We start from the raw sequence: 25,336 nt of genomic DNA, 5'->3' as shown, positions 1-25,336 counted from the left end.
CTGTCCCACATAGGGTTTACAGTCTTAATCACCATATCAGATGAGGGAACTGAGACATAGAGAAGGTAAGTGACTTGCTGGCTTTGCCTTGGCGAGTCTCCTGCTTTGGATGCCCTGAGGGATAGTTAAGTTAAACTACTTCTCCAGGACGCTGGGAAGTTTGCAGACACAAGAGCTTAATATTTTAATTCATTCATTCAAAGCTCCAAAATGTGGACAGGGAATGTGTCTGTTATATTGTTATATTGTAGTCTTCCAAGTGCTTAGTACAGTGATTTGCACACAATAAATATGATTGATGAATAAAAAAGGGAGAGAAACATTCTTTTGAATCACCTCAGAGAGGAGAGCTATCTTGTAGCAGCAGGTAGGGAACAAAGTGATAAAAAAGAATGTGGTGATATGAGGGGGGGGCCGTGTGGGGTGGTGGTTAGTGATGGAATGAGAGTCAGAAGTTTGCCATGATGATAATAATACTAATAATAATGATTATGGTATTTAAGTGATTGCTATGTGCCAGGCACTGTTCTAAATTTTGGGGTAGATACAAGATAATAGGGTTGGACACAGTCCCTGTCCCACATAGGGTTTACAGTCTTAATCACCATATCAGATGAGGGAACTGAGACATAGAGAAGGTAAGTGACTTGCTGGCTTTGCCTTGGCGAGTCTCCTGCTTTGGATGCCCTGAGGGATAGTTAAGTTAAACTACTTCTCCAGGACGCTGGGAAGTTTGCAGACACAAGAGCTTAATATTTTAATTCATTCATTCAAAGCTCCAAAATGTGATCACGAAATGTGCTAGACAATGCAGAATAGTGAAGGATATTAATACCCCCAGTTCTAGCCACAGCATGTTTTATGAGAGGCTGGTTACCTTCCAGCTGCTAGGATTCTTCTTCAGTCTCACTTTATGGGTTCCTAGTACAATGTTTTGCCTACACTGCATATGCAGTAAATGCTGTTGACTGACACGTTATTGAAAAGGTGACCTTAACACACTGGAAAAACAATCCTCCCTAAAAATAAAAATTCCAGCAACTAACTAAGCATCAGTCAGAGCTGATTGTCTCTGGGATCCAACAGTCACTGAAGGCTGTGTGATTGAATCTTAACTCTACTGCAAGAAGTGGATAGAGCCATGTAAGCAGGCAGAGGCACCTCAAATCCCACCCCTGCAACTGAAGAAAGAGGGTGGGGATGACTGGCACCGTTGATGCCCAAAGGGTATCTGAGCTCCGGAATAGTTGCCCCAGGAACTTTCATTGCACTTCAAATTGATTTGAGAATCCAACGCCAGGAGAAAAATGTGATCTTTCATAATAATAATAACGATGGTATTTGTTAAGCACTTACTATGTGCCAAGCACTGTTCTAGTCAGAGCAACTTTTGTGGGAGAGTAAGGGAGAGGAGGGAGTTGACAGTTAAGGGGAGAAATTTCTTAAATCCCAATCCTCTGGCTTCTAACTCAGTCTAAAGTAAATGTTCTCATTTGCTCTATCCAAAAACACTGTTAAGAAAGACAGATTTTTCTCCCAGCAAACTTATGGGAACTCTGCATTATTTTTCCACAGAAAAAAGCCTGATTTAAAATCTCATTACACTTTTCAAAAAAAGAAAGAAAAATCAAAGAGTGTTGTTACCTCTTTAAAGCTCTGTTCTGGCTGCTTAGTCAGAGCTGCTCGTCTGCTGGTTCAATCATTTAGTTGCAATATGGGTGTGACTTTAGATACAGCCGCCCTCCCTGTTATGTCACTCCTTCAAATCATTTGAATCAGAATAAAAACTGCAGCAAACTTCAGAGGCTCCCTCATTGCGGGACCCACTGGAGTTGGGACTTTCCTTTGTCTGAAAAGCTCCAGGACACTTTTGGTTTGCACATTAAACTCAGCAGAAGACAATGACCAACTTTTTCTGGTGTGCAACTTTGGGATTATGTTTGGTGAAGCTGATTCTAGCCCAGATAGGTAAGTGGATTATGAATGAAAACTCAGATGTTTGCTAAATTTGTGCCTCTTTCAGGAACAGCTGCTGCTTGCTGCTGCTGCGGCTAGCCTGGCAGTTTGTGAGAGTTCACTAGTCTGTTTGCCTCACTAGAATTTGTCTCTGCCTCAAGTTTTAGCCTTTGTGAGCAACTCTCAGACAAAGAAGGCTTAGAAAGCCCCAGACCAGTTTTCCTGCCATAAAGAAAAGTGTTCTGAAATGCACTGGGCTTCAGAGGCAGAACATGAACTTGAAATGGAGTGCTAAAGTCAGTTCCTGAGAGCTGAGTTTTCAGCCCATCTGCTTTAGATTTGTTAGTAGATATGACTTGTTCATTTCAGTTTCAGAAGGCTCAGTGTAACAGAGACAGTTCGGAATGTCTTGATTGTCCTTTGCGGAGTGTGGCCACATGGCCAAGAGGACTGTGAACTTAGATCTGCCCAGGTTGAAGTGGAAAGTCGTCCCCTTAGATCTGGGGTGCAAAAGAAGATCAGGTACCCAGCAGGAAGATTGAGTTTTGGAGAGTTTAAACCCACGGAGCAGCCTTTCTGCCCACTCTGTTTTTCTCCTGTTAGGGTAGTTTCGATAAGGGAGTTGAAGCAGTTTGGCGGGTGTGAACCATACTGACATTCTTTCCTAAGCATGCCAGAGTAAGTCACTTTCCAGGAACAAAAAAGTCTCAGGCAGAGCAAAAACCTCCTGCCCCAGCCCACCAGACTCTGGCCAAGGCTGGACACGGTGGCATCACAACAGGGCTGTGGATAAAGAGCTCTGCCACCGTCCACAGGATTCCACTGTGATACACATTGCCTGGGGGAATGATGGCAGGGGGAATCAATTAAGTTGCCATTTCCCTTGCTGCCTTATTTTTTCCAGTTTGTGGAAGTCCAACAAAATCCTCCATCAGTATTGTCCTAGTCTCCATGTGTATCTCTGGTACCGGAGCAATGCAGCCTTTGGCCATGGCTCCGTGGAACTGCAGAAGGGTGGGAAGAAAGACCGGCGGCTTGTAGGTCTTGCCAGGCTGGGGAATTATATAACATGGGAAGGCTTCTCCCGGCACCCAGACTACCAACTCTGCATTAAAATCCAGATCAGAAATAATGCAGTTCTCTCCAGGAGAAGCGGCAGCAGGCATGTGTGAGGTATTTGAAGTGGGACTGGACTTTATGCTTTGACTTTCTTTGTCTAGAGAGGTACTGATGATTATAGTTGATTTTCTTATCGCTTGCTAAATTAAGCCACCTTTTATGCAATGCCAAAAGCGTTATTAAAACAGCACAGTCTAGGGTTACTCTAGGATCATCTCTTTTATTTTTATTATCATTTTTGTCGTGGAGAAAGTCTCCTGTAATCTAAGTAGGTTAGGAAACAACGTGCAAAGTTTCTTACATGCCCCACAGGTAAGTTTAGGAGCTTAGGCTTAGCGAATGTATTAAAACTCTTAGGGTATTTCGAGGCACATATTCCAATTATTTTTATCATGAGCAACAAATATTTCAGAAGGCTTAGGATCTGCTAAACAGAACACAGAAAAATAGAACATATAAAACAATGCCGCCTCCCTGGCAGAATTCCGACTCATCAGTGGCACTCTATAGTTGTCTGTGATATTTACAATCTCTTCAGGATGGTGGTGTGGAGAGGCAGCAGAACAACCCGAAAGCCCTGGCTGTGGCTTTCAAAGGTCTGTAAAGTGGTTGGACATTTTATGGCTGTGGTCTTGGAGGAGACACGGCAGATAGCCTAGTCAAGCAAGACACGGGGGCCCATGAAAGCTCATGCTGGTGGGGGAGGAAGAAAAAGAAACTTCAAGAACTAGTTGAAAGTTCTGGTGCAGTAGACAAGGGGTGTATCTCAGAGGCAGGAAAATGAAGCATTAGGGGATGGAAGAGCTCATCACTTGCTAAAGGAAAAAATGAAATGCTAGGGTGAAGTGGCTGGCAAAGATAGGAGAAGGAGCGTGTCAACTGATACACCAAGGAAGAGCTGTGTACACTGACAAGGGACATAAAAAACAGGCAAGTGGCACCCAAACAAAAGGAAGGAAATATGGTTTAAATGGTAGTGGAGGATCACAGAATGTGAGTTTTGGATACTATCTTCCTATTTTTGGTGTATGCAAAATCATTCATCAATCATATATTGAGTGCTTACATGGTGCAGAACACTGTATTAAGTGCCTAGGAGAGTGCAATTCAATTGGTAATCATGTTGAGGAAATGCAGTCTTAGTCACCTTTTAGGGAAGAGGTGTTTGCTAATAAAATTTTGGAAAGGTGAGATCCCTGGAATTTCCCTCTATCTGCTTAGTACAGTGCTCTGCACTTGGTAGGTGTTCAATAACGGATGATGCCAGAAGGGACTATAATCTTGGTGTAGCTCTTTGGAACCATTTTCTAGTTAGTCATGGAAGAGCATAAACCCTCTAAAGATTGATATTTATGTATTCCAGTGAGAGAACCAGACCTATGATTCTTAAAAGTATAACCTTGAATTCCGAGGATTCAACTCAGCCTAGAATTGAATGTTAAAGATATGAAATTTGGTGCAAAGCTTTGCAGGTCAAATCTTTGTAAACTGGCTTCTCTTCCCAGTTACTTCTGCCCCACAAAGTAACTGGCTACTCAAAACAGATGGCTTCACTTAGCTACTATCCTTCATCGATTAGACAATTTAGATAGCATCTTCAGGAGCAAGTAAGCTATAAATTTTAGAAAAGGACCTCGTTCTCTCCCATCCCACTGTCGACCCCTGGCCCACATCCTACCTCTGGCCTGGAATGCCCTTCCCTCCTTACATCCGCCAAACTAGCAGTCCAATAGAATGGGTGCAAGAGAGTTCTTACTATATTTTAACTTTTGTTCAGGAAAATAAACTGAATTTAAATTCATCCAAGATGTTGATAACTGAGTCTGAGAAACGAAGGGATGATTCCATGATTAAACAATGAGCAGGGCTTAAACCAGGCAAGACCTCCCTGGATCTTTGATCAGCCCTTTTTGTTAGTGGAGAGAATGAAAATTTGAGAAAATGTTCCTTTGCATTGATCCAACTGTAAAACTAATTCAGAAGAATCAGGGTTGAGTGCCTGTGGTGACTAATTTCACCCTCCAGAGCAAACTGGAGGTGGCCTACCAGGAACCTAGGTAGGTTGGGCTTGGAGCATTGGGCAACTCTCCCATTCATTTCCTATCTGGAAGGAGAACTGTAGTTTTTGGACTTGGCACTGTGGCTAATGTGGATTTTTTGAGTTCATGAGAAATAAAACACATAAAAAAAGCTCATCTGTCTTCAACATGCTCTTTTTTCTTTACGAGAGGGAAAGTTGCAAATATTGACGGGTCTGAAGGGCTGGTTAGGAAGATGACATAATAATAATAATTATGGTACTTAAGTGCTTACTATGTGCCAAACACTATTCTAAGCACTGGGGTAGTTACAGGTCAATTAAGTTGGACACAGTCCCTTTCCCACATGAGGCTCACACTTTTAATCCTCATTTTACAGATGAGGTAACTGAGGCACAGAGAAGTTAAGCGACTTGACTAAGGTCACGCAGCAGATGAATGGTGGAGCTGGGATTGGAATCCAGGTCCTTCTGACTCCCAGGCCCGTACTCTATCTACTAAGCCACACTGCTTCTCCAACGCTTCCAATGCCTCCTCCATTATTGATTTCAAGGACTGCTTGGGATTATCCCTTGCTTTGTAGTGGAGTTTCTTCAAGACATTAAAGGTTCACTAGATTGCCAGGTGCCACCAACGAGGGTAATCCACTAATCCTCTCTTTAATCCCTTAAGGGACCAGAGAGCTTAACTTCAAGGCCTTCTCTTTAAATGTCAGGGATCCCAATTTAATCCCACTTTGTGACTCTACAGGCGACGACAACGGGTTTGCTGATTTTAGTTCTGCTCCTATGCAAAGATCACTGGTTTCCCATGCGGAGTAGTCACTTTACAGGGGTGTTGGGGCAAAAACAGGCTGTTCTGTCACCTCCCTGAAAGAGGTAGCCTCTGAGTGATTGACACTGTCTCCATAGTAGGAGGAGGAGATCTACGCTGGTATCATTTCTTTTTCTTCCAAACCACAAACGGTCCCCTCTGTTGGAGTATCAACTATAATGCAGTAGCAGCTGCCACTATTTCCCCAGTGCCTCTTTTTGCCGACCCCACCCCAGTGACTTCCCTTTCAGGGATGAATGGATACATAGCTGGTCAGTGAATCAACATTAAAAAAAAAAAAAAGAGGTGCCAGTCAGAGGATTAGTTTCATGAAGAGATCTTACATCTCCCAGAGGAAATGCCTTGCTCATTTCTCTGGATTGGACTAACAATGTGGTCCAACACTCTATTTTCTTTGTGTTGCAGCTTGAATTGGTTGGTCGGGGCGGAACTCACAAGAGACTGCATTGTCACTGAATTCTGTTATTCCATCAGCTGTCAGAAACATTTATGGGAAATGAAAGTCTGGTGCAGGGGTGGGGAGAAGGTGTATTTCAGGGAGCTAGTTTTCCCTAGCTCAGAGGTATGAGGGATGTCCAGCCATTTCCAGGTTTGGCACAGAAATCCTTTCCCCACTCCTCTGAACCTACTCTGACTCCCTAGCACACCACAACCATACATTATATTTCTTAATGCAGCAGAGCTGATGATCCTTAGCTGAGTGTCAATGTTCCGTGGCTCTAGAAAGGAGCGTGGCTCAGTGGAAAGAGCCTGGGCTTCAGAATCAGAGGTCATGGTTCGACTCCCGGCTTTGCCACTTGTCAGCTGTGTGACTGTGGGCAAGTCACTTAACTTCTCTGTGCCTCAGTTCCCTTAACTGTAAAATGGGGATTAACTGTGAGCCTCATGTGGGATGAACTGATTACCCTGTATCTCCCCCAGAGCTTAGAACAGTGCTCTGCACATAGTAAGCGCTTAACAAATACCAACATTATTATTATTATTAGATAAAGAAAGGCAGGAGTCAAAGCTACCGAGGGAGTGTGGTAATGCAGCCTGGGTTGTTAAACCAACGCCCACGCTGGGACAGGAAGAAACCATCCCCTCAATGTGGAAATAAGAAAGACCTGGGGGAATTTATCTTGAGGGTCCTGCTACTGTAAAGAGGCACACCACTTTATTTGTTTATTTTTCTGTGAGAACAAATCATTACCGTAATGCTTGTAACTGAAAGCCAGTCAGCTGAGGTGTCAATGCATTTGCTGGAAGCAATTGGTGTTCTCTTCCTGATACATTAGTGTGAGTGTAAAATATCTCTCTACCAGGTTCCAGTCTGAGCAGGTCTCTGATGCCAGCGGCATTTTGGTGCAAAGGGAAGAGAAGATGACAGGGCAAAAAGACACCTGATTCTGAGGAGAAAATCCTGCTGTGATCTGTGGTTCCCCTAAACTCAATGGCCTTGTGGAAAGATCCCAGGCGTTGGAGTCAGAGGACCCGGCTTCTAATCTTTCTCTACCACATACTTGCTGTGTGATTTTGGGCAAGTCAGTCAACTTCTCTGTGCCTCAGTTTCCTCATCCATAAAATGGGGATTAAATACTTGTTCCCCCTCCTACTTAGACTATGAGCCCCATGTGGGATAGGGACGGTGACCAACCTGATAAACTTGTATTTACCCCAGTGCTTAGAACAGTGCTTAACACATAGTGAGCGGTTAATAAATGTCATTATTATTATTATTATTATTAATAAGCTCTATCACAGTAAATCCTAAAATAGCCTCTGGTGGCAGCCTAATCACTTTCAGCTCTGCTTCTTGCATTCATCGAGGACTGTCCTTAATGTTAAAGGACTGTCTGAGGGCATGGGACCAGGTAGGGAAATGCTGAAATCGAAGGCTGCAGGGGGAGGTCTATATCCAAGGGTTTGTTTCTACTAGTGTCTGGAAGTCGCTTTCCCAAGGCCATAGAATGAATGTGGAGGTGGATAAACCCCAACTTGGGACCTATGTGCGTGCCCTTCTGGTCTGTATTTTTGCACTCACTAACACTCAGACAGGTGGGCAAATGGATGAGTCACATGGAGGGGTGATTCACCAGACATGACCTGTAGAACTCTTCCTGTCTTCAGCACTTTACATTGCAGTTTACTCTCAGAAAAGCAGAGGGCTAATTGCAAGACTCCAGAAGAGAAAGAGATAATTAGATTACACTTCAGTGCTAGAGTTATTTTTGTCATTTATTACTTTGCAAACTGCACAGTAGAAATGAGTCTTTGGTAAGACATGTTAAGTGTCAGCTACCTCCCTTCCCTCCCATTACCTTTCTTTTATTTATTATTTATTATCTCTCTCTTCCATTCCTTTCCCAGGGTATTCCCTCCCTGCTCTTGCCCCTAACCCACAGACCTAAATTATTCTTATCCTTTTTCCTCTGGGAGTTTTCTCTATAATTTAGACCAACATGGCAATATATGTCTCACCTTCCTTCTCTCCTTCTCCTCCCCTACATTGATCCTTTAGAACTTCACTATCTGTGTGGAAATTCCTGATGCCCTTCCAGTAGTCCTCTTCCTTTTTACAACTTCACTTTATCCCACCTTGCCCACTAACCAACTTGGACACTCACTGGATTTCCTCATCACTGTCCAATTTCTAGACTCAGCAACTCTGAATTACCACTTTCCAACCACCATCTCAAAATTTGCCTCCTCTCCCATAACCACTTCCTCTCAAAACTGTCTTCTCCCAACACAGGGACCTACCGCCCCCTTCCAGTATCACAGGCCATCATGCACAATTCGATCACTATGGTCCCCTCTCTTGATGCACCAATCCACACTCTCAGAACCACCCTCTCCAGTGAACTCAATTCCCTCACCCTCTGTTACTCCATAGATCTTGAAGCTCCCACCTCCCCCCGCCAGCCCTGGACCACGCTTCAGTATACTTATGCTCTGCCCTTATACCATAGACAGAGCACACTGCTGGCAGAAATGCAGGCACCAGGCTGACTCTGGACACTCTGATGAATTCATCCTTACTTGCTATCCCTCTATCCTATCACCTGCCTGGCAATATTACTTTTCCCCTTTATAATAATAATAATGTTGGTATTTGTTAAGCGCTTACTATGTGCCGAGCACTGTTCTAAGCGCTGGGGGAGACACAGGAGAATCAGCTTATCCCATGTGGGGCTCACAGTCTTAATCCCCATTTTACAGATGAGGTAACTGCAGCACCAAGAAGTTAAGTGACTTGCCCAAAGTCACACAGCTGACAAGTGGCCGAGCCAGGATTTGTACCCATGACCTCTGACTCCAAAGCTCGTGTTCTTTCCACTGAGCCACACTGCTTCTCTTATCTACTCCCAAGCCCTTTTCCCCCATTCAATTAATCCAGCCTTTTAACTCCCTTGTAAAACTTCCATTGCCTCTACCTCCCCACTCACCCCCAGTGATCTTGCCAACCATTTTGTTTGTACAGTTGAAGCTATTAGGAGTGAATGCCACAAAGAGTCCATCTCTTCTCCTCAGCCCCCTTCCACCTCCACATACATTCTTGCATCCTTCTTGGCCTTTGTCAAGAGGATAAATCTCAATCTCAATCACCCACCTACTTTCAAAACCTATCACCTCTGCATATGTGCCTTTAACCCCATTCCTTCACATCTTAAAACACTCGCATACACATTTCTTACCTTCCTGACTGCCCTCTTCAACCTCTCAATCTCTGATGGCTCCTTCCCCTCTGCCTTCAGACATGCCTATGACTCCCCTATCCTAAAACAACTTTCTCTGGATCCAAGTGCACCATTCAGCTATTACCTTATCTCCCCTCCGAATTTCTGGCACAGGCTGTATACTCTGACTGCTTCTTTTTTCTCTCTGTAAACGCCCTGCTCAACCCTCCACAATCTGATTTCTGCACTTTTATCCACTCTCTTCAAGGTCACCAATGACTTCCAGTGATTGTGCCAAATCTAATGGACTTTGTCCTAATCCCCCTCAACCTCTCAATCTCCCTCAATATTGTCGGATACTTCTTTCTTCTTGAAATACTATCTTATTTTGACTTTTCTGACACTGTTCTCTCCAGGTTCTCCTCTTACCTTTCCAAATGAATCTTCTCAGAAGCTATCACTGGATCTTACTCTGCCTCCTGCCACCTAATTGCAGGCATCCCTCAAGGGTCTGTTATTGAGCCTTTCACTTCTCACTGGACCCATTCTTTTGGGGAGCTCATCTGCTTCCACAGTTTCAACTCCCACCTGAATGCCATTGACTTCCAAATGTTCCTTGCTAGCCCTGACCTTTCTTCTCTGCAATCTCACATATCTTTCTCCCTCTAGGACATACTTACCTGGATGTACCCCTATGACACCTCAAGTTCAATATGTCCAAAAGTTAACCCCTTATATTCCCTCCTAAATCCTCTCCTTCAACTTACTAAGCCATCGAGTTGACAACACCACTATTCTCCCCATCTCTTAAGATCATAACTGTGGCATTATCTCTGATTCCTCCCTCTCTTTTAATCACCATATTCAAATTCTGTCAGGGTTTCTTTCTCTTTAACACTTCTAGAATATGCCCCTTTCTTTCCTTTTAAATGCCCCCCCATGATGGATCCAGGTATTTATAGTGGCCTGTCTTGCTAGTAAATCATCCTCCAGTCTCTTCCTTCTCCAATTCATACTTCCCTCTGCTGCCAGGCTCATTTTTCTCAAACATCATAATGTCTAGGTCTTCCCTCTTTTTAAAAACCCTCTAATGGCTAGTCATTCTTCTCTGCATCAAGCAGAAACTCCCTATCAGCTCTCTCTGTCCACTCTCTTTTCTCACACACCCCAGCTTGCTCTCCTTGTTCTTAAACGAACTGACTCACTGCCACCCCCTTGCTCCCGCTCTCCCTTCTGCCTGAAACTTCTGCCCTCTTCATATCCAACAGACCACTTCAATTCTCTCACCATCCATCATACAAGAAAAAACAAACAAAACAGACTTGGATTCTTCAGAGTAAAGTGTCTCAGCAAGAGAGAAGAGTCATGATCAATCAGTCAATCCATAGCATTTATTGAGCACGTCTTATGGGCAGAATATTATACTGAGTGCTTGGGAAGGCACAACAGAAGTAATAGACGTGATTCCTACTATCAAGAAACTTACAGTCTAATGGGGAGCAAATTAGAGAAGCAGTGTGGCTTAGTAGAAAGAGCACTCAGTTTGTTTGGGTTTTTTTTTTCCATGGCATTTGTTAAACACTTACTATGAGCCTGGCACTGTTATGTGCTGGGGTTGATAACAGCTAATCAGGTTGGACACAGTCCCTGTCCCACATAGAAACCACAGTCTTAATCTCCATTTTACAGTTGCAGTAACAGACACAGAGAATTTAAGTGACTTTCCCAAGGTCACACAGCAGACAAGTGGCAGAGCCGGGATTAGAACCCACATCCTCTGACTCCCAAGGATCAGAAGAGACACCATTCTGAGATAGGAGCCAGCCACTCCACTGCCCTGGCACATAAACTGGAGCCCTATCTAACCTTCATCTCCAGAACCTGGGCTTCAGATCAGTTTTAAGCGATTAGGGCATATTTGCTCTTTCTGTGTCTGAGTGACTGAGAGGGAAAGTGCTGAGGCTAGTGTGTCTGTTATCACAAGATGTCTAATCAAGTGTTGCAGAGGCCTGAAGAAATTTAGGTAAGGTTTGGAGAAGAAATCTGAACTTTCCCACCATGGAACAGTTCCAGATAGCATCACATTAAGTGCCAATAGGCTTGGTATCTTTCAGCATTATAAGCCACTTAAACATAAGGGAATTTCTTTTGGGCTCTTTCAGTTGAGAAATTAGCCACCTGAGGAAGGAGAAGAGGATGTGACACACTGGGGAAACCCCAGTGCTTTTCCGCAGAGGGCCTCGCGCAAATTAGTGGAGAGAGGAGGAAGAGGTGGGAGGAGGGAGAGGAGAGGTGACAGCTTCCAGAGGGCCACTGTGAGGCTGGAGCCCAGGACCCCTGGGATGAGTGTCTCTGTGTCCTGTGAAGACATTAAACTGAGAAGTGGCAGATAACTGTCCCAGACTATTGTGCTAGGTACTTACCCTGTTCCAAGACTTAAGTGGAAGAGGCTTAAGGTTTTCACGCTTTGGGATAAAGATGGCATATATTGTCATTGCAATATGGCTAAATAAACAGATCTCAACTGAGCGGTTCTGCACACCACCCGGGCATAAGGTCTAGGACTGTCTTTCTCAATAATAATAATTGCAGTACTTATTAAGCACTTACTGTGTGCCGTTTACTATGCTGGGAGCTGAGGTAGATCCAAAATAATCAGGTGGGACACAATGACTCTCCCACATGGGACTCACATTCTAAGGGAGGGAGAACAGGAAACAGAATGTCAGGACTCAATAGGAAACGAATGGCCACGTTCTGGCCTGCCAGACAGTTGATTAGGCTTCTTGAGCAACAGCAACCTCAGGGAACAGTTCAGAGAGTTCAGGTGACCCATATAGCTGCCCACCACAGCTTCTTGTGGCCATGTGCCATCCACACACCTGTCAGTGGGAGGAAATGGTCTGCTCAGTTCAGATCTGCTGAAGTGGGCAAACTAAGGGAGGTATGAAGTGAGGTTTGTTTTTGTCCATTGCTTAAGAGAACAAGACCCTGTACTTCAGAGGGACACTTGGTTCTGTTTGAAAAGTTTGGTGATTGGCTGATGCCCTTTAGAGAAAATAGTGATCAAATCCCAGCCTCAATTAGAAGCTGAGGATAGGCCAGGACTCAAACAAGGACAGAACTTGTTCTGTGGTGTGGGAGGTGCCTGGAACAAGCTTCCAAAATGCTCTCCCCAGCCCTGTCTTCTTGCTAGCCAGTTGGAAAATGAGAGTGGAAAGGTTCAAAGGACCAGTTATTGCTGGCACTCAAAGTAGTCCTAGACTTGGGTCCCTGGATTAGTCATCTCAACTGCCAAGTGACTCAAGTGAAATGGGTAACACAAGTGGTTCTGATAATAGTTTTGCCCCTCATACATCATCTATTTCCCAGACTCTGTTGGAGAAGTATTTTTAAACCTAAAAAATGACTCGGGGATGGGTATTTAATACCCATTTGACAGATGAAGTAACTGAGACATAGGGAAGTTAAGTGTCTTGCCTAAGGTCATACAGTAGACAGGTGGTGGAGCTGAAATTAAAACTCAGGTCCCTTGACTCCCAAGCCCATACCTTTTCCTCTAGTCTACACTGGGGTACTAGGTTGACGAAGCTGTCAGACCTTTGGGCATCTCCCATTCTCCCTCAGTGATAGTTTCCTCTGGACAGTGATCACTCATTACCTTCTTCCTCCTATGATTTGGGACCAAAAATATTTTAAGAATTTTATTCCAGACATGGAAGAAACCAGTGAAATGTTTCTGGGGAAAGCAAACCTCTCTCCTGGCTCTGACCTCATCACTGACCCCACCAGCTTAGAACCAGCACTGACCCTTGTCTGAGCAGGTCAACCCTATACCCTGTCTGGATCAGCTGCCTGGAAAGTCAACAGAGCCATCTGATGAGCTCAATCCCCAGTCCAGTGCCCATGCTAATTGCTGAGGCCATCCATCCTTGACCTTGCATTGCTACCTTTGAGTAAATTTAATTTCTCTTGCTGGGCACCCCAGGCAGCAGCCTTGTCCAATTGAGGACAGCATCAACCCAGAATCTCAAGGAGTAGTTGCTGCTTATTCTGCCTGGACCATGGATTGATTCTGGGTGGACCTGTGCCTCAGTTTCCCCACCTGCAAAAACGAAGCTGCAATTCTAGACATTTTCCTCCACCATCATGGTTATTTTGTGAGGAAAGGGAGGTTTTTGGAAGAAAGATGCTATTGAGATTTTTATTAGGATCTGAGGTCCCTGAATTAATGGGAAAAAGCCTCTTGGTATATGATTGATCCTTTGTGAGATTCATTACAGAGGCTAGAAGTTGCTACATTGCAAATTCAAACTGGACCAGAGCTGAAATTCTGGTCTCTACCTTACTAAAAAGATTAGACTGGCTCTACTCAGACCAAAACTTCAGTGGACCTATTTATTTTCCTAACCAGTGTTTTTCTTCCATGTTTGCCAAGACCCCTGAGTTCTCCTGGATACAGTAACACTGGATTAATATTAAAGACCCCCATCAGTCAGTCATCTTACTGAGCACTTCCTGTGTGCGGAGCATTGTAATAAGAGCTTGGGAGAGTACGATATAACAATAAACAGACATATTCCCTGCCCATAGTGAGTTTACGGTCTACGCCTGCCCACATATGGACCTGTGAGAGCAGAACAGAACCCTGCAGTCTTTATGCTGTCCCTCCAGGGCAGTGTTCAACCTTAGAGATAAATGCCCATGCTGCCCTCACCTCCCTTGTGACTGGCCCACAGAGCTGTCGAACTTGTCTTAGAGGGCAGCCAGAGGTCTGAGCTTAGGTCTGCCTGGGAGCCAGGGATTTCTGAGTTGAATCTGGCTCCCTGCCACTCCATCTTAATGCATCAGTTTCTCCATCTGTATAAAAATGAATGCTCAGCCCATGGGGGTGATATGAGGAATAATTAGTGTAAGTGAAGTGCTTTGAAGATAAAAGTGTTGGATAAGCATGGTAATGATTACTCTTATCTAGCCCTGGAGCACTGGTATACTCAGTTGCACCCACCATGGGTATATGTTGTGTACCTCAAGCTACAAAAGCGAACAATAACCCCTTTCCACATATTAACTTCAGCACAATCCAGCTATGATGCACCATTTTCTGGACTTGGAATTGCTACCAATTATTCTGCCCTTGTTCTGGCTGATTCTATGCTATCTGCTATAAAGCTACTCCAAATTCAACTCTAAGGGAAGGAACTGAGTCCATGGCCATGAAGAATATGATTAGAACAGATCAGTGGTTTTTCTAAGAGGTTTTGGCTTGGTAGGCAGCAGTATCTGAGAAGTAGTGAAGCAATGTGGCTTAGTGGAAAGAGCCCGGGGTTGGGAGTCAGAGGTTGTGGGTTCTAACCCTGGCTCCGCCACTTTCTGCTGTGTGACTTTGGGCAAGTCACTTAACTTCTCGGTGCCTCAGTTACCTCATCTGCAAAATGGTGATTAAGGCTGTGAGCCCCACGTGGGACAACCTGCTTACTTTGTATCTACTCCAGCGCTTAGAACAGTGCTTGTCACATAGTAAGCACTTAACAAATACAAATAATAATTATTATTATTATTATTATCTGGACCAGGAGTTGGGTGACATAGGTTTTAGTTCCATTTCTACCAAAGGCTGAATCTCAATTTTACCACTCTATAATGAGGATACTAATATTTGCCCCTCTCTCCCTCTCAGAGGGAGTGTTAGGACAAATGATCATATATCAAGTGAAAACCCTAAGAATCCTTAAAATAAAAGGTGTTCCATAAATCAAAGCTATTATTAGGATTATTCAGGGTAGATGACACCTAACCTTATGCTTATAGCTATATGATGTTTTGCTTGAGGTAGTGTTTCCTTTAGGGGGCTCCTACTAACGTCTCTTTCCTGTCATTTGTTCATCTTGTACTTTTTCTGCCTCCTCTTCCCCTTCCTTCTTTCTTCCCATCCCCACCCTGTTTTCACTTCCCCATCGGCAGCTTCCGAAGGAAACACAGGACCTCAAGGCCTATTAACTTTCTGCTCATCGTTTTTGCTTTCTTTTGCAGCAAAAGAGTTTTGATAAACAGTGATCTAACATTATTTGATCCAACAGTGAATTTCTAGACTGGGCAGATGGCAATTTAGAACTGGGTAAACATAACTTTCATCTAAGAGTTTGGCAATGTGGTAATTCCATTATCATCATCCAAGCACTGTGCTAAATCTAAGGTAGTCAGATCGGACACAGTACCTATACCACATGGGGCTCAGAGAGAAAATAGGTATTTAATCCCCATTTACAGATGAGGAAACTGAAGATAAGTGACTTGCCCAAAGTTAAACAGCAGCTAAATGGCAGATCAGGATTAGAATTCAGGTCCTCTGACTCCCAGGCCCGTGCTCTTTACACTAAGTCATGGTGCTGCAGAGATGCCCCACTCCATAGCTTTTACTGCTCTTAGAAATGGACCCTTAACCTCACTCATCCCAGATATCAGATGAGACTCCAGAGTTTACAGTGAGGATGAAAAGATCCCAGTGGCAGCTTTCTGGCTTGTTAGTCCTTGCCAGTCCTCATTTTCCCCCCACTTATGCGCATGTGAACACACATACAAACACCCCACACCTCCAACCCCCACTTCCCTTCACCTAAAATCTCTGCTCCCAGTGAGAGGTTGTCACCCTTGTCCAGATGGATCCCTGCTCATGTAACACAACAAACATTGGGCCCGAAGGACAAGGAGGAAATGAGCTGATCAGCATGTAAGGAACTGTGGTGTGCTGAGTTTAGAGGGAAGGCAAAATATTGCATCTCAGAGCAACCTTTCTAGCACAGGTTGGGAGGAATGGATATGGCTTGGCTATCCACAGCCAGGGACAATTGGCTGGAAGATAGATGCTGAACAGGATTAGGGGCTTGAGGTGACCCAGAGAGAAGAGAGCTGAAAAAGTCACCTGAGAAGAATAGAGGCTGGACCCCACTTTTGGGGCCCAGGGATCAGCCTGCAATTTGGTTCTCCTTTCTCTTGAGGGTGGCTGTGCTTTGAATTCATTTCTATTCAAATTCTCTCCTGATCCCAGGAGCATAGGCCTGAAGCAACCCTGCAGTTAGAAACTAGCACCTGCAGTATGGCCCAGACTATAACACTACAAGAAGAATTCAGGGTTTCTGCAGCTTGGTGATATAGAAAGAAGCCTTATGATGTGAAATGGCTAAAAGAACATATTTAGGTCTACTATCTATAATCCCTAGTCATGCTTTCTGAAATAAATGATAAGCACACACCATTGAACTTACTAAACAGATAAAGGTATAACCAAACAGTTCTCAGGAAGGAAATTGGGTATGGTAAAGGCTGGGAAAATATTTTATAAGTTATTAAAATAGTTCTATCTAGAACTGCAGGTAGACATTGGTGGTTAGTCAAAACCCCTTTTTTCTTTCCTTATGTAGATTCTTGAAATAGTCTTTTTGGAGAACACCTCTCTGACCAGAAAAGAAAAGTCTAATCTAATAGTTTGGAACGTACCTTCTTAAGTTATCTGATCAATCCCCCTGGCTATAGGCAAGGTTACACAATAATCCAGAGACTGAAATTTGGATGTTGGGTTGTTTTACATACAAGTGGATTCAGTTTCTGCTCAGCATTGTGGCTTTTCAGAGATGACTGCAGATTCTTGTGGATTCCTCCTGGAAAGCTGCAATATATAGGAACAGAGTAATGATGATATTAATTGTGGCATTTGTTCAGTGCTTATTTTGTGCCAAGCACTGTAGAAGCAGAGTGCCCCAGTGGATAGAGCCTGGTCTTGGGAGTAAGAAGGACTTGGATTGTAATCCTGGTTCTGCCACTTGTCTGCTGTGTGACCTTGAGAAAATCACTTCACTTCTCTGTGCCTCAGTTACCTCATCTGTAAAATGGGGATTAAGACTGTGAGCCCCATATGGGGCAGGGACTGTGTCCAACCTGATTTGCTTGTATCCATCCCAGCACTTAGTACAGTGTCTGGCACACTGTAAACTCTGAGCAAATACCACCATTATTCATCATTCACTGTACTAGATATGATCAGTCACAGCCTTTTTCCAATATGGGGTTCACAGTCTAGAGGGGAGGGCGAACAGGTATTTAATCCCCATTTTATAGTTGAGAAAACTGAAGTGCAGAAAAGTTAAGTGCCCAGGGTCACACAAAAGACAGCTGGCAGAGCTGGGATTAGAACCCAGGTAATAATGTTGGTATTTGTTAAGTGCTTACTATGTGCAAAGCACTGTTCTAAGCCCTGGGGTATACAGGGTAATCAGGTTGTCCCACATGAGGCTCACAGTCTTAATCCCCATTTTACAGATGAAGTAACTGAGGCACAGAGAAGTTAAGTGACTTGCCCAAACTCACACAGCTGACAAGCAGTAGAGCTGGGATTCGAACCCATGGCCTCTGACTCCCACATCTGTGCTCTTTCCACTGAGCCATGCTGCTTCTTCTGACTCTCAGTCCCAAGCTCTTTCCATGCTGCTTCCAAATCTCTTGTTGGCACTGAAAGGTGCCCTGAAACTAGTGTATTACTCTGCCTGTGGGAGGTCACTAAAAACTTGACCGTCACCCCCTCTCCCCCCACACACATCTATGCTAAAGGAAAAACTAAGTGTAGCTCCCTAGTAGTAAGCTATTTATGGTGGTGTCTCCAGTTGTAGGTGTTAGACAAGCCTTGGACAAATCATAAAATCCCAAAGACTATGGCAATAGGAAAAGAAATTGATTTTAATGCTAGTGGTTTGTGCAGGTGCTTCTTATATGCTTTCCTCCTGCCAGCTGTGTTCCCACTGGGGCGTGGAGTGTTCCCAATGGGGCGTGGAGTGCAGCAAGCAAGTAAGGAGGGAGGGGTGCAGCATACTGTGAAGAATATGAAAGATTTGAGTAGAATACTCAGTGTCACCAACAGTGTACACAGATTCAATAAAGGCTTATAACTCCTCAGACAATGAGGAGACATTTTGTGATTAACTGCAGAGCACAAAATAGTTCCCTAATGGAAACCAGAGTGGATGCCCCTCCTTTAATATCCGTGTTCTACCAGGAAGTGTCTTTGGTTCTGGGGAAAATGCTATTCAATAAATAAGGAATTCTTATAGAAGACACTGAGAATTTCTCAGGTAGGAATCAATTTCCTGATGGCGCCTAGAAGCTGAAAACTTCAGCATCAATAAGCTTTGTGATTTTGGAGAAACAGCAATTTGGAATCTCAGTCATTGATTTTCAGTCAGAACCATAGATCTGAAAAGGCTTCAGAGGGTTTGGTTACCCAATCCAGTCACTTGCCAATGGGCTGTTTTGTAATGTGAGAGGACAAAAACAGCTTGGTTTAGACTTTGCCATGTGTCTTTCCCAAGTGAGAGAGGGAATATGTTCAACCTGGTTAACCAGTGCTTAGAACAGTTCTTGGCATATGGTAAGTGCTTATCAAGTACTATAATCATTATAATTTATTTTATTAAGAAGAATGAGGTTTTGCGGGTTAAAAGTACTGGGATCTTACAACCTGGGAAGAGCAGGTTTGGGGCAATGATAATTACCTTTAAAGATGTCTTATGCAGACATGGTTAGTTGTTACCCATCCCACTGAGGACAGGACAAGAGGAAAGAATCCCCCAGCTGAGATTTGCTAAGCAATGATACCTTTGCATCCAGAGAAGCTGTGGAATCTTCTCCTATGGAGGTCTCTCAAGACTCAGGTCGATTCCCATCTGTGTGGAATGTTTTCTCTGTAGTCCTGACTGGGGGAATGAGAAAGAGGTGAGAGGGTTAGGGTAGATAACTGTGATTCACAGGAAAGGAGGGAAAAGTAGGGTCTATGTGATCTAAAGCTGCCCTGAGGGAAATGTCAAATTGCTCTTTAAAAATTTACATCCTCATTTAAAAAAAAAAACAACGGATGTGCAGGAGACATTTTCTCTCCCTTGGCAATTCTGCCTACCTTTCTTCCTCCTACATGCTGTCCTCTGACTTCTCTGATCTAAGTACCAGGGTCTTCCTCCATTTCCAGCAAGGACACAGCACTAGAACTAGTTTGTTTAGGATTACTGACTTTTCAAGATGGATGAGAAAGAAAAGTCAGTCAGACACATGCCCTCTCAATCTGTGGGTAGGAGGGAGGAGGGTTGGTGGGCAAAGTGTGGGAGGGCTCCTGGCACTGAAACTTTTGGGCAGCAAAAACCCCAATTTGAGTCATCTCCAATAAGGTCTGGAATGGCTCCTTTTCTGATCTTGGCCATGGGTTTTCTTTCTGTGGGCAAATTTGAGGCAGCTTTCTCTTCTGCTTAGCAGAAGTTGCTAGTGAATCCCTAGGCTTCAGAAATGGCTATTTCTCAGAGGGAGAAACCTCTTTCATATGGTTGCTCGCTTTGTAATTATTCATGGCAGATGGCTTTGATCGTTAAAAATCAACAGCCGCTTTTGTATCCAGTGTTTTTTCAATTCTGGCACGGGAAACCTTTTTTGGTAATGAACTTTCCAGGCAATGCAGTGTTGCAGATGGACTATGGGGAAGAAGCATTATTTTCTCCCTCTAAATTGCCTGAGAAACTATACTTGAAAACTGGTATCCAGAGGCCCAGTTACCTATCCTCTCGGAACCTAACTACCTTCTGGGTGGGAACGATTTTTATTCTATTCCAGGATGGTTCAACTGTGTTTTGAGGGTGTGCCGCTGTGAGTATATGATGTGTATCAGTTACTATACAATCAAACACTCTGGGTGGCTCTCCCTGTCTCCCTTTTGTGGGACTGGCTCCTGCGCACCGCTGTATCTCATCTTGATGCAGTTTGAAGATTTTCATTCTATTTCTGGGCAGAGCCATGGCTAGCAAAATAACATTTAATTTAGGGAAAGGGGAAAAAAAAAAGAGTTCAACCGTTGGGATTGTGACACCACACGTATTTACTAGACAACTGTTGCCAGGCATATAAAGCAGAGTCGGATGTTCCATTAACTACATTTTACTGCGGCAGCTGGAGAAAGATGGAGAAAAAAAAAGATCTGTCCTTACTTGTTCAATTACAGTAAATCTTCCCTGCTGCTTGTCTCAACAGCATTTATTTTATCCTTCTTTGTGTCAAACATGGATCCAGGACTCACAGCCTTTGCCAATAGAAGGGCTATGGACCCAGCACCTCTCTACCCTAAGAACAAGGACAACTGGTCATTCCAGTTTATTTTTTTTCCTTCCTTCCTTCTTTGCCAACACCAGCCAGGAGGGCCCACTTCAGTCCTTAAAAGCTGTCCAGCCCCCAATCTCTTATTGGTGAGGGGGAATCGTTTCCGGCAGAATGGTTTTCTTTTGTCACAGGAGAGCTTATAATTCCTGGGACAGGAGGGAGCCTGTTAACTTCATAACTGTTGTGTGACCTTGGTCTAGTCACTTAACTACTCTGCTTCTTCCATTTCCTCCTCCGTAAAATGGGTAAAGGTAGATTGTGAGCCCCATGGGAGAAAGGGATTGTGTCCATCCTAATAAATTTTTCCCTTTCCCAGTACTAATAGTAATTTGGTGATAAGCAATGTTTTGTTTTTTTCTGTCATTATTAAGATCTTATGAAGTCATTCAACTGCATATGCCCTGACGTTCATTTATTTTGTCTTAGAAAAAACTCTTCACATTCTGAAGAAATTACATTGATTTAGTCTTCCTACTGCTTCATCATATCCTCCCAACTCAAAGAAGCTGTGCCGAAATGCCTAAGGATAATGGGCACAGTTGCAAAGTGGGTTCTGCTTTAAGTGTTTGAAACTTCGGCGGCATAAGTCTGTTGCTGTCATGTTTTGCTTAGATTGGTATGTAAGGCAAGGAGAACAGGACTGTCTTTTACTCTGGAGAAACACAGAGGGCAATGAATCTGGAGGGCCCATGGTGCTGGATGGACCCTCACTTCTCCAATCAGGTGTCTGTTTCAATGTGCCTATTGAATGGAGGGGGAAGACCAGAAATCCCAGCCCTGTTCCCAACCCCCCTTATCACTTTTTGAGCTGGGAAAACTTCACTGAAGCACCTCCAAATTGCTGGGGGACTGAGGCAGGATGGGAGTTCCCTGCTAGGGTGGGATGACTCCATATCTCCATTGGCAGACACAGGGATTTCCACTGACCTTCTCTTGCTCCAAAGGGCCCCAAGAGAAGAATCAAACACATCCCCTATAAGCTCAGTATTAGGAAGTATAGAATCCTCTCATTTCTATGAGCTCAGTGCATCTGAGTTCCTCAAAAGGAATTGTCTCATAAGTAAAGAATGGTTGAATTGGCACATAGTTCCCAAACTTTTCACGAGAGGCACTGAGGCTGTTTATAGTAATTTAGTGGGAGACCACACTAAAGAAAATATTAGCTCCATTGCATTTCTCTAAATAGAAAGCCCCTTCACCCCCACAACCCTGCCACAAACCTCTATACTGAGTACACTGCCCTCTGTTTCTTGGAATATGTCTTTCGTGGTGTAACCTGATAACAGAATGTTGATAACACTCCCCTCCTCTCTCTTTGTCTTTTTCCCGTCTCCCTTGCAGACCTGTCTTCTCAGCTTGACAAATTAAGCACACTACTGTAATAAGTTATTTCTTCAAGAAAATGATACAAACAATTGGCAGAAGGACGTACTTTGGTTTCGTCTGACAGGATAAAGAGATTGGTTTCCCACTGCTAAGATTTTTCTTCCATACCTGACACTCTCTAGAAAGCTTGATTCATTTTCGATAGCTGGAGCTGATGGACTGCAATCCATTATCATCTACACCCAAACAAAACTGTCCTAGAATCTATTTTTTCATGAGGTATAAAATGCTCTTGGTTGGGGGCATTCACATTTTAGGCACCTTTATTTAGATCATTCCTGGGTGAGTAAAAAGTGGAAGACATCTCTTGCAGAGGCCTTTGCATAGATAGAGGGGTAGTAGTGGCACTGTATTTCTTGATTCAGTAAGCAGCATGGCTCAGTGGAAAGAGCCTGGGCTTCGGAGTCAGAGGTCATCGGTTAGACTCCCGGCTCTGCCACTTGTCAGCTGTGTGACTGTGGGCAAGTCACTTAACTTCTCTGTGCCTCAGTTACCTAATCTGTAAAATGGGGATTAACTGTGAGCCTCACGTGGGACAACCTGATTACCCTGTATCTCCTCCAGCACTTAGAACAGTGCTCTGCACATAGTAAGCACTTAACAAATACCAACATTATTATTACTGGCCCAAATTCACTTAAGGATCATGGGAAGCTAAGTTTTTGCTCCCTATAGAACCCTTGTATTCCTTGTGCACCTTATGAATGCTGTGTTTTAAGGACCTAGTTGGTTCTTTTCCTTATTGACTACAGGAAGTTAGAGTCCAACCTTGAAGAGAAAGTCATTTATCCCCTTAGAATTCTCTTGAATAGAAGTAAAAATACTGTAAATATGTGCAGGACTCAACAGTGGAGGTGACTTTGAGTTGACATTTTGGCCCATGCTTGGTGGGAGGTGTTTTTAAGAATGAGAAACAGGATTTTCATAGGGAAAGGCCAGTTTGGCTTTGGCAGGCTTTCAGGAAATACCTTTCCAAATGCCACTGGCAAAAGCCCCAGTGTGTTTTAGCCAGAATGGATTCTCCTCTTTAGGAGTCCTCCTGAGGCGTAAGGGAAATGAGATCCACGTGCTTCATTAACAACTCAGAATGTTGCCTTCTCCATATTACTTATTCTGCCAAGTCTCTTTCATGATCCATTTCCGTAAAAGTAGAAAATTATATTTTTTTAGTTGTAGTTGAACTCAAACTCCGAAAGTTGAAATTTCAGAATACAAATAAAGTAAAAAGGCATGACTTCTGAATTTCCAGTTTTGTCTGTAGGAGTGGAGTGGCTGTCCAGGAACAGATATGGTTTACAAATCTGATTTTAAAATCACAAAAAAATGATTTTTTTTCCTGTGCAGACCCTCATCACCTCTTAGCCACACTTTGAAACAGCAATACCTTTAATGTCTAATTTAAGAAGTACTCTTCCTTGTTGAACAGAAAAAGTCCCATTGATCTACATGTCTAGAGAGAGAAAAAAAAGAGAGTGTGTATGTATTTCAAAGAGTGAAGGAATGGCCAAGTGGGTTATTAAAATGTGAACTAACACTTCTAACTCTTCAGACCAAGCTACACATTTCCCCCATAAACTCTTTTAGGCCAGCACAGTATATGGTAGAATAACCACCCCTCTTTGGCAATATCAGGTTTCAAAACACATTTAATAGAGTTCAGAGGTGTAAAAGTTACTTTCCAGGTGATAGCGGAATGTTTGGTTAGGCAGAGAGAATAGGATACCACTTTCTGACAACCCATTCTAAATAGCAGATTCTGCCTCACCCCTAAACATTCTGATACCCTTTCCCCCTCCACCCCAACTCTGCCATGTGAATAGTCGAGTGTCCAAATCATTGTGGGTGAGGATAATGAGTACATGGCCACCAGGAAGTGTATTTTTCTCATCTTCTAATTGACGAGATTGGCAGTTACCTCACTGGACCTTTAATAAACATTTTCTTAAACTTAGGCTAAGCACATGGCCTAGTTTAGTCAGGACAGTCCTGAATGCTTTGGAAATGGTTCTGGTCAATTTCCAATATGTATTAATTCAATGTATATATATATATACAATATGATATATATATATATCAATAGATAGATAGATGCAAATGGCCCTGAAGTGGGCCTGACCTGACTCATCTAGCTCCTTTGAATACTTGGATTTCCACATTTGGTTGGGAGCATGCTCAGTTATGTTCCACAATGGACAGTGATAGAAGGGGTGTCTGACAATGTTGGGTGACTTTAACTTCCCATTTCTCTCACCTTTTCTCCCTCTTTTTCTTGCCTGTGCACTTATCACACAGCTGCTGAGTGGTCCCAATTTAAAACAATAATATGGTTAACTTACTTAAAATCCATGATTTCTGAGGTTTTGGCACACGTTGCAAACAGTTAATTACTTTACACTGCTTCAGACTACTAATCAAGTCTTTAGGAAAAAAAACTGCTTATAGACTGAAAACACAAACAAAGTATGCAAATAATGCAAGCCTCTGAAATCCAATTTGGTCTGAGATAGCTTATGAATTTAGAACAAAATGATCCATCTATATAATTTGCATAACACCCAGAACTTTTAGGCAAACAGTGATTCTTCCAGAGCCCGGTTTACTCATCTGTAAAGGGTTAGTCAAAATATTTTCCTGGGATATTCCAGTGATGAATAAGTAAAAAGTGTACGGAAAGCATTTTGATCAACCTGGAGAAAGGTGCTGTATGGATGGCAAAGTGTTAATAATTACATCGTGGAACATCTTGTACTGTATTTGAATGGGTATGGAAAATTAGTAGAAAAGCATGTTGATATCCCATATGCATGTTATCGTAAGTTAACATGGTTGTGCCATGAAGGCCCCAGCTGAGTACCTATAGTACCACATTCACTCTGGCCCATTTGACAGAACATGCTTCAGTTCTCTCCTCCCTCCCACTGATGACACTCTGTGACCAAAAATACCCTGTGTCCACCTCAAGCTTAATTCAACTTTTCCAGCTCTATCCTGTGGAACTGAGGCCAAAAGATCTAATCACAAGTCTCCTGGTTATTAGCTGATCTAAGTGTTTTAATATCATCAACACCATTAAGAAGTAGGTGGATTCCACAGACTTTTTAAACCTTGCTCGGGTTTTTTTCATGAAAACAGTTTACTCTTTAAGACAACTCCATCATC

At 43.3% G+C, this 25,336-nt stretch overlaps 1 protein-coding gene across 10 annotated transcripts in view; it reads left to right on the top strand.

Moving 5' to 3' along the window:
- Positions 1-1,782: 1,782 nt before the first annotated feature.
- The window catches only part of CD44 (CD44 molecule (Indian blood group)), a 91,231-nt gene continuing 67,677 nt past the window's right edge, over positions 1,783-25,336 (top strand). For 5 of the 10 annotated variants that reach the window (XM_039911439.1, XM_039911438.1, XM_039911437.1 and 2 more), the window contains exon 1: positions 1,784-1,968. In XM_039911439.1, the coding sequence (XP_039767373.1) occupies positions 1,902-1,968 (67 nt within the window). In that variant the 5' untranslated portion in view covers positions 1,784-1,901. Of the gene's footprint in view, positions 1,969-25,336 lie in introns of all 10 variants that reach the window. The other 5 variants (XM_039911435.1, XM_039911434.1, XM_039911442.1 and 2 more) reach the window with 3 other exon arrangements.

The sequence above is a fragment of the Ornithorhynchus anatinus genome, chromosome 3 (genome assembly GCF_004115215.2).
Source record: "Ornithorhynchus anatinus isolate Pmale09 chromosome 3, mOrnAna1.pri.v4, whole genome shotgun sequence".
Lineage (NCBI taxonomy): Eukaryota > Metazoa > Chordata > Mammalia > Monotremata > Ornithorhynchidae > Ornithorhynchus > Ornithorhynchus anatinus.
The sequence above is the reverse complement of the archived record's forward strand: the minus strand, read 5'-3'. Positions and strand labels throughout refer to the sequence as shown.